General features: G+C 48.1%; 1 protein-coding gene across 4 annotated transcripts in view; it reads left to right on the plus strand.

The window, feature by feature from the left end:
* Positions 1-10,343, plus strand: part of nrp1a (neuropilin 1a) — a 67,353-nt gene that overhangs the window by 21,755 nt on the left and 35,255 nt on the right. For all 4 annotated transcript variants that reach the window (XM_079754434.1, XM_079754437.1, XM_079754435.1 and 1 more), the window contains 2 exons: positions 255-436; positions 8,907-9,134. In XM_079754434.1, the coding sequence (XP_079610560.1) occupies positions 255-436; positions 8,907-9,134 (410 nt within the window). The remainder of the gene's footprint in view (positions 1-254; positions 437-8,906; positions 9,135-10,343) is intronic.

The following is a 10,343-nucleotide window of genomic DNA, read 5'->3' on the forward strand; positions in this document are numbered from 1 at the left end:
ACACATGCATTCCAGGTTCTTATTCCAGCGCCATGTGGCACAGTTACGCTACTCTACGCACCGGGGTTGTCCTGTGTATTTATGTCTGAGCGGAGCGGTCTCGTGAACCACACACGCTGAACTGAACCGTCATTTGAGACATGTAAACACAAAGCCAAACAAGCATCGTACCGAACATGGAAAAACAAAGTAATTGTATGCCCCGGTGTTGCTGACGGCCTGCTCTCTCTTGTGTCTCCTCCGTCTCCTTCTAGGTACGACTATGTCGAGGTTCGGGACGGCGTGGACGAAAGCGGTCAGCTGGTGGGCAAGTACTGCGGGAAGATCGCCCCGTCTCCGGTCATCTCCTCGGGGAACCAGCTCTTCATCAAGTTCGTGTCCGACTATGAGACCCACGGCGCTGGCTTCTCCATCCGCTATGAGATCTTCAAGACGGGTGAGTTGTGTGCAATTGAGTTCGGTCCGCATGCATGCGTCGAGGAAGCACTGCGATACGTTCAAAGGATTGAGCGGTGGCGTGAGGCTTTTGCGTTGTGTTTTGTTTTGTTTTTCATCTCTGGCGCCACTTGAGTCGAACCGCAGATGGGCGCAGAGTCCGTCAATGACAACACGGCGAACAATGTGCTCCATTCGAGCCCCACCGAGAAATGGATCGCTCTCCCATATGCTCGATCGTGGCGGTCGTTTGTTCTGCTGTGAATCGTTGCGTGATTACTCGTAAGCGCATATTTGCTCGGCATTGATTCTTTTTGGTACGTTTTTTTTCCCCCACATGTCGCTATGTATTTGATTACAAGCCGATTCCTCGGTGATGGTACACATGCTGTCACCGTATTGAGTGGATGGGGATGGGAGGGAGGAAGGGTGTGTGTGTGTGTGTGTGTGTGTGTGTGTGTGTGTGTGTGTGTGTGTGTGTGTGTGTGTGTGTGTGTGTGTGTGTGTGGTTTCGATGACATCACCTTTGGCCATGAGAAGGCTTCCTTCCTTATCATCCAGGCAGCGCCGTTCAAAATGCATGCTCATGTGAATAATATTTGAATAAGGCTCCATACTAATAAACCTATCCCCCTGGGGAGGTCAGGGTTGGGAGGGTGGAAGGATTGTGTCATAGTGGTGGGGTCGGTGGTAGTGGAGGTGATGGTGGTAAGGGGAGGTTCTCCTATCTTATCAGAAAACAGCAGAACAAGCATAATGCCCACTCCCTGCTGGTCGTTGGCCAGCAGGGAGTGTTTCCTGGGTTGGAGCCGGCTGGAGCTAAGACTAGGAGGAGGAGGTGGATGAGGAGGAGGAGGACAGGAAGCAGGAGGGGGAGGAGGACAGGAAGCAGAAGGGGAAGGAGGACAGAGAGGAGGAGGGGGAGGAGGGGGAGAACAGGGAGGAGGAGGTCGAGGAGTTGTAGGATGAGGAGGAGGAGGAGGGAGCAGGAGGGGGAGGAGGACAGGAAGCAGGAGGGGAAGGAGGACAGAGGGGAGGAGGGGGAGAACAGGGAGGAGGAGGTCGAGGAGTTGTAGGATGAGGAGGAGGAGGGAGCAGGAGGGGGAGGAGGACAGGGAGCAGGAGGGGGAGGAGGACAGACAGGAGGAGGGGGAGGACAGGGAGGGGGAGGTCACATATCTAGAGGGTGACTGGCCGGCAGACAGGTGCCCTAGTCTCCCACTTTCATTAATTAACCCCTTACACTCAGTCCTCGGGCCGGCCTCTCGTGACCCCCTCGTGGCAAGATGAATGGCCCCTGCCTGGTCCCTGGACGCTTTTAATCTGCGTTAGTGTCAATTGTGTGTGTGTGTCTGTGTGTGTGTGGGGTTGGAGCCTACTAGCATCACCTCAACAGTGCCGCAGCTGGCTGAGTGTGGGTCCCATTTTATGAGATCAAAGGGACACCCCACCCCACCCCAACACACACACGCACACGCACACACACACGCACACACTAACACACACACACACTCACAGGCGGGTGCGGGTATTTTCCTTCTCCTATCATGTGGCACTTAAAGGGGCTCCATTCTCTCTGTGATTAGCTTGGTATTTTCCAGCCTCCTGTATGCGATGGCTGATTAGCGATGTTCCTGTTAGTGAGGTCCCTGTGGAATCTAGTCAGCACACTCAGAGCGCATTCAGCTGAGGAGGTGGAACACTATATATATTTATATCAATACGGTTATGGCTGGAAATATGCTAAACATGGATTAGTATTTATGAGGATGTGGTGTGGGGGAGTGTAAGGGCAAAGATAAGAGCGAGTAGCAACGAGGAGGTATTAAAGACAGAGTCAACGGCAGATATTGTATTGATATTGTGCGGTGAGATATTGCTTGGGAGTTATCGAAACGCAGCGGTGCTAACTTTAAAGTGCTTGGGTTTTAGAGGAAATAAAGGAAGCATTACGGTAATGTCAGCCTTTTTACTTTTTAGGTTCCAACTGCCTGGTCATCATATTCGCATGAGTGCATCGCTTCATTATTCCTCTTCTTCTTTTTCACGTCCTGAATGGTGAAAAAAGGTTCAAGTTGAAAAAATGTAATCATCCACATGATCTACATGGTGGAATTTGCTCAAATAATATTTGACCATTTAGTTGGATAAATATTGGCTCGCTGGAATATCCAGAGGTGTAAAATGAGAATGTGCTTTTCACCCTGACTGTGTTTGGCGAATCCGTTCTGGAGAGAGCACACAGAGAGAGGCCATGTTTGATTGTTGTCTTCACCAACTTTGTGGAATTTCGTGCTCCAAGATTGTGAACACATTGTGTGTAGTAGTGTGTAGTCTTGTCGTTAGATGATCCACCCACCGTGTTATGGTTAGGGTTAAGTTGAGTGTTTTGACTGCTGCCAGATCACCGCCTTCCAAAGATCAAGGCTGTGTGTGTGTGTGTGTGTGTGTGTATGCACGTTTGTGTGTGTGTGTGTGTGTGTGTGTGTGTGTGTGTGTGTGTGTGTGTGTGTGTGTGTGTGTGTGTGTGTTGTTGGGGAGGTGCCTATCAGTCACAAACAGAGAAAGAGTAGGATAGAGAGAGAGAGGGAAAGAGAGAGAGAGAGAGGGACAGAAAGAGAGATGGAGAGAGAGAGAGAGTGAGAGAGTGAGTTCAAAGCAGGCTGATTTGCTGAGCTTATCAGCAGCAGGGTATTAGCACGGAGCCATTGACAGGCGTGCGTGTTTGCGAACACATGTTACCCAAATAATGGCGCACAGATGCCGAGATAATGAATGAGGAAAAGGCGGGAGAGCGGTTTGAGGCGAACGTCAATGAAGTGGAATTCAAAGAATCCTGGGAGGTTTTTTCTTTTCTTTCCCTTCAGGGGTCAGGGGTCACCATGGGAACAACCTCAGAGTGTAATTCTATTCAGCATAAGGAGCAAATATTGAACCATAGGGAACACTGCGAAACTTGTTTGCACACACACACACACACTCCGGGGATGCAACGCAGACATGCACAGCTTTGAGTAAACAGAGTAGTAGGTTTTCACCCAATATTACTTGCTGCATGCACGCAGACACACACCTATGCATAAACATAAGCAAACACGCACTCTTAACACATGTAAACACGCACTCACACACTAACTCTCTTAAACAAGCTCGGGGCCGTTTCCTGGCTCTCATCAGCGCTGGACTGCCACAGCTCTAATTGGACGAGAACAGGTTGTTTTGAGATGCGTGTGTAGGCTGTGTATTGTCATTACTCTCTCACACTCTCTCTCTCGTTCTTTCCATCGCACACGATGCTTAGCGCTCTCGCTCTCTCTATCTATATCTCAATTCACTCCTCGCTCCCGATTCGAGCATCTTAATTAGCACGGGCTATTTATTTTATGGCCTGCAAATTGGCAGCCTTGGCTCCAGCAGGAGATGCCTGGAACGCATGAGGGAGCAACTGAAAGGGGAGAGAGAGACAGCGGGATTGAAAGAGGGAGGAGACGAGGGGAGAAACAGGGAAGAGAGAGAGAATATCAATATTAAAAGAGAGTGTGCCGAGGCGAGGGGTCGGAGAGAATAGCATTAGGAGGGAGAGTGACACAGAGGACTATTGCAGCTGAAAGGCTAAGATAGCTGTCAGCTAGCCGCATATTTTTATGTTAATGTATGCCTGAGACTGCGCTAACTGCATTGGGCTACAGCAAGTTTATGCAGGGCCCTGCACTGGATATATTGACTGTATATATATATATATATATAGATATATATATATATATATGCTGAATACAGTCCCTGTATGTCTACTGAAAGCAGTTCCATAATAAGAAATGCCTTCAGCACAAAATTGCACAGCTATACTGTCCTATAACCCCCAGGGCAGACATGTGGAAGAGCTATGCAATGGTGTGGGAGTCCAACTTCATGAATACATTTGTTGGTGTTGGTGCACAGGCCGTGTTTTTGTCTCCCTGATATGATTTCCTCAATTGACCCAGCAGGAAACATAAGACATAAGCCACCCTATCTCCCATCTCGTCCCAACACAGGAACTCAAACACTTCATACACTTGAAGTGAAACCACACGCAGAATCACCCACACACACACATACAGACCAAATCTCTCACACTCATTCGGTGGCCTTTCATTTCTCAAACACCTCAGCAGTTTGTGCTCAGATCCACATCAAAGCTACTAGGGACAGAGATAGTGCCGGTGGCGGTTTCCCATTCTCTCACACTCACACCCTCACAAACACACACACACACACACACACACACACACACACACACACACACACACACACACACACACACACACACACACACACACACACACACACACACACACACACACACACACACATGCTCTCACCTTATTGTACTCAGTCCCTGCATGCAAACAGTTGCTCAGTAGATTGACTAAGTGCACCCTGGGTCAACAGGAGAGGGGGGGTCTATTGTGTTCATTCATCCGCATTATTTGGGGGGGGGGTGCAGGCTGATGCATCACAGAGGTGTGGGCATTTTTAAAAAAGAAAAGAAAAATTGCACACCTGTGTCAACAACTCCCTGAATGCGGGTGGGGGGTGGTGGGGGGAATAACTGAACAGGGGCTGTCGGAGACTTCTGCCATAGCTCTTGACGTGGACGTACAGAACCTTAAGGTCACATCTGGCGATCAGGTTCACATCTGGCGTCAGAAGAGGCCTACTGTCATCTGACGCACAAAGAGCAAATAGAGAGAGAAAGAGACACTGGATTACACAGCGAGGTACGCCAGGGTCAGGCACACAGCACCCGCATGGAAACTAAAGACTGTAATCGTCTTTCAGCACACACCTACACACACACACACACACACACACACACACACACACACACACACACACACACACACACAGCAGCCATGTCAACATCACCAGTTTACCATGTTACGTTTCTGTGTGTGTGTGTTTGTGTGTGTAAGGGGGGTTTTGTTGAGTGATTTGTCCATTTGTCCATCTGTTTTTAAAGTATGACAACCATCTCCAGGTTCATGTTTGTTCTGTTCAGCTTTAAAACTGTTACCGTTTTACACCCACCATTAAGCCTTCCATCAGCGCACTGTTAAAACTGTGTGTGTGTGTGTGTGTTTGTATGTGTTTGTGTATTTTTGTGTGTGTATGTGTGCGTGCGTGCGTGTGCCGTTTTTTTATGGGGACAAGGGGATACCGAGCTAATGATCAGCCACAGAACATAAACAGAGGTGATTTACTTCAGTCCAACTGCAACTTCTAGGGGCCTTGGTTTGGCCCCAGGCCCCTAATAACTGTGAAAAGAGGGAGAGACACAGAGAGAAAGGCAGAGACCGAGACACAGAGAGAGAGAGAGAGAGGGAGAGAGAGAGAGAGAGAGAGAGAGAATTGGCTACAAATGTTATACGAGAGAAACAGATACAGATATTCATGTATTTCCAAAGAAGAAAGAGAATGAAAGACCATGGATGGAAAGAGATGGTTTGCCTGCGGTGCCTGGACCTGCGTTGCTAGGCACTGCCTCGGCGGTAATGATTAATCTCGCGGTCGGCGCTGTGCTCCCAGTGCTGATGAAAGCCCAGTATGACAGGGCTCAGCAGACACACTCACAAACCGCGTGCTCGTCATCAGCGGTCTTCAGCGCTGTTGAAAGAGGCCCCGGCGTCTCATCACCCACTCCACGTCCAAACGGTATTTGCTTAAGGGTTTAAGACGAAATCCCCCAGCATTTGCAGTGCTCAAACGAAAAAGATGCGTTCACCATCCTTCCCCTGATTATTCTAAGTGTTTCGGTTTTACCAAAACACGCCCGGTTGCTCGCTAGCCGAAACTGATGTTTCAGTAGCACAGACGGTTGTTTGGCCTTGGAGGTCCAGGGGATGTGCTGTGTTGTTCGATACGGTAATCCATTACTGTGGGCGGTGCAGCCACCACTAGACCTCGCTATGCGGTAAAGAGGTGGCTGGTAAACGTTCACATGGTTCTCAAGGTTGCTTCTCTCTTCCCTTCCTGTCGTAAACCCGGCTTCTTTGTTTAAACGCTGTGGTTTCAACCCGGTTTAATCTCCGATAAGACCGTGTACATGGTTACCCATGGACAACTCTCTGTGCATGTATGTGCCTGTGCGTGTGTGTGTGTGTGTGTGTCTGTGTTTGTGTGTCTGTGTCCGTGTCCGTGTGTCTGTGTGTGTATGCACTTGTATCCATGTGTCCTCTGCATGTTTGGATGACAATGGACTTGACTATGAAAGTGTGTGTCTTTGTGTATAAATATATTTATATATATATACATTTAGTCTGTTGAAGACACAAGAAACACACCAACAATGGCAAGTAGGAAGAAAGACACTGAGAGCTTAGATTTGGCTGACAACACAGCATTTTAATCTCCAGAGGCTTCTCTCTACGACTCACATGTGAGCACAAACATCCTCAACACACACACACACACACACACACACACACACACACACACACACACATACGTACGTACACACATATGCGAACACACACACACACACGCACACACAAACACACACACACACACACACACACATACGTACTTACACACATATGCGAACACACACACACACACACGCACACGCACACGCGCACACACACACACACACACACACACACACGCACACAAAGAGCAGGTCACACTCAGGCCATACAATGTGTTGTGACCACTATAAAAAAGAAGTGATTCTGCAACTGATCCCAGCGATTGCCTCTTCTTCTTTTTCTTCTTTTCCAACATCAGCACAATGCATGCTGGGTAGCTCAGGGAGTGGGAGACAGAGCGCGGAGGGGGAGTGTGCGCACACAAACACACACACACACACAGACACCCGCACACACACCAAGCTCCCCTTGCCCTGCTCCATGGAAGCTGAAGATAAAAGCAACCAATCAGAGAGCGCCACGGGGGGGACTGACCAAAACACTCACATGTCATCTCGCTCGCCACGGCAAGCTCTGTGTCCGCACCCTGGGGGTCTTCTCTGTGTTGGTGTTGTTGTTTTTTTTACCAGCAGGTCGGACAACAAAGAATACAGGCAACCATGTCCTTCCTTGACGTTGTCTTAATAATCGTTATTGATTTGAATGAGAAAGATACAGTTGAATATATATAGTTAATAGAGTACAGCACAAGGCCTGACCAACAGGGGAGAAAAACATGCATATTTGCAGTAGGGGAGCTGTTAAAGTAATGGTGCTCGACTGTTAGTGAAAGCAGCATTTCTTCTGTAGATGTCAGCTGGACTCAGAGTCAAGAGGCGTCACCCCATGGGTTTGGAGACGGGAGAGGGCCCCAGCAGCGAAGGCGAGAGGGGGTTTAGCTAGGCTTTCATTGCACTGAATAGGTGGTAGACATGCTGTGCAGTGTACATTCTGGGACTGAATAATAGTAATTTCTCTCTCAAGACCGTATTTGTGTGTGTGTGTGTGTGTGTGCGTCTGTGTGTGTGTGTGTGTGTGTGTGTGTGTGTGTGTGTGTGTGTGTGTGTGTGTGTGTGTTTTCCAAATCAAGGCTGGCGTCGGGGGTCTAGCAATCCTTTTTTGCTTTTTATTTGACGCCTTAAAGGAATAAAATCCAACCAGATCTTGCCAGTTGCTTGGTGCTGATATTTTCGATAAAAGCTGTAATCTTAATAAAGACGAGCCCTTCTGCTGTTTCTTTTAAGCCTTGCCATGTGCCTTTCGTTCCTCTGGGATAATCTCCTGCTTGGGATTCTGTGAACAGTAACTCATTTTAGAAATGTGTTGTCAGCTGGGGAGCGTGAATAAATATTGCAACTTTTATCGAACACATACACACATTATATATATAGAGTGTGCGGGTGAGCGTGCGTGTGCATGCTTGTGTGTGTGGTGTGTGTGTGGGTGCGTGCATGTATGTTGAACTCCTCATAGTGGAACAAATCAAATTGTTTGTTCACCCTTACCATACCAGTTATTAAGGCCTTTCACTAAAGTTTAAATACACTCACTGGCCAGGTGTTCCGGGAGTCCAAATGAAAAGTAAGAACCAGATCACAGACCCAAACACCAGGCTCATCACTCACACACACCAGACACAGAAGTTGGCTTTAAGGGGAACGGATCTGTGCCTTTCCATGTCCTTCTTCTGTGCGAATGTGAGTCAGACAATGTGGTGCTATAGTCTGCTGGTCGTAAAAAAACCTCTTCTATCCAGTAAACCAGCTGGAACCCTGAGTCCGGCAATACCAATGTGCACACAGAACCACCCGGAAACAAGCAAAGCAATAAAACCTCAGTGCTCAATAGTAACCTTTTTGTTTGCTCTCCCTCCCTCCCTCCCCCCCTTCCTCCCTCCCTCCCCACCATGTCTTTCATTTTACTATTCCTACACCCTTCTTCCTCCTTCTTCCTTCCTTGCTTCCTTCCTTCCTTCCTTCCTTCCTTCCTTCCTTCCTCTGTCCCTCTTGTCCTTTGTCGCACCAGGTCCGGAATGTTCCAGGAACTTTACATCCAACAGCGGCGTCATCAAGTCCCCCGGCTTCCCGGAGAAGTACCCCAACAACCTGGACTGCACCTTCATGATCTTCGCGCCCAAGATGTCGGAGATCGTGGTGGAGTTCGAGAGCTTTGAGCTGGAGCCCGACACCACGCCACCCACCGGCGTTTTTTGCCGATACGACCGTCTGGAAATCTGGGACGGGTTCCCTGGAGGTGAGCGAGCCGCCGCTAGCATCTGTGGCCGACCGGGACACTGTTCAATTTGTGATTCGCACATCGACACTACCGCATTTAGGAACGATTTTATCCATGCCAAATAGTTGGCCTCGCCACTCTTCAAACACACGGTGTTCAAACGATGCGATGCACTCTATGTTCATGGAAATGGTCGCCGAGTGCTCTGGCCCTCTTCGCTTTGTATTATTCTTTCTTTTGTTCTAAATTTATTTACAGGCTAATTACGTTATTCAAAACAGCTGGGCCCGAGTGAAGTCCAGGCATGTTGTCACCACGGAGACGACGTGATCGTTCAGCTTAGCTACTCTCAGTAACAAGCGCTCCCTGATTGGCCTAACCCCCTCGCTTTGCTCTCCCTGCCACAGGCTGCGTTGCCTCCCAATGGGTCTGTTTGTATATCTTCCTGTTGGAACTCAGTAGTCCAGGCTCAGATGTTTGAGTGGTCGCTGATTTCCAGCCAAGAGCATTAAAACAAACACACACTCAAATTAAGTTATGCAGGGACTCAAACACACACATACGCACACACACACAGAAACACACAGAAACACACACACACACACACACACACACACAGAAACAAATGCATACAAAGACAACCACATTCACACACTCACATACCAAATTAACGTGGAACAATGAGTCATAACGGAAAGTTTCTTGTGCTTTTCATGCCAGACTGAAAACATTGTATTTAGTAGACTGGAAGGGAATTGAATTGCCTTCTCTGCCTTTTAGGTGATTCATTAACACCCTTCAACCTGAAATACAGAACTGATTCGTTAAAGCAATGGTAATTGTATAAAAAGTTGACACCGAAACCTAGGGCAGGGGATGTATCACTTCATTATCACCTTAAAAACACATCAGATCAATTTTTATAAAAAAGGAAAGGGTAAAATAAGTGATTAACTGTTAATTTATTTAATCACCGCATGAGTCCCTGCAGTTATTATATATACCTCTGTTTTCTCTATTTTATTCTGTGACATGTTTCATTTCTTTGGCTTCTTTCTAACACCCTGGCCCCGGTGCTGAGCTGTGTACACGTCTCTCTCATACCTGAGAGGTAGCCTTTACAACGACAAACAAATCCACATTTGAGAGAAAGAGCAAAAAGCCATGCTTGGACACGCGTGAGTCTCTGTCCCCCAGCCAGTGTTGGTAGTCCCTGCAGCAGTCCTG

This window comes from Pollachius pollachius, assembly GCF_949987615.1.
Source record: "Pollachius pollachius genome assembly, chromosome: 17".
In the NCBI taxonomy this organism is placed as follows: Eukaryota; Metazoa; Chordata; class Actinopteri; order Gadiformes; family Gadidae; genus Pollachius; species Pollachius pollachius.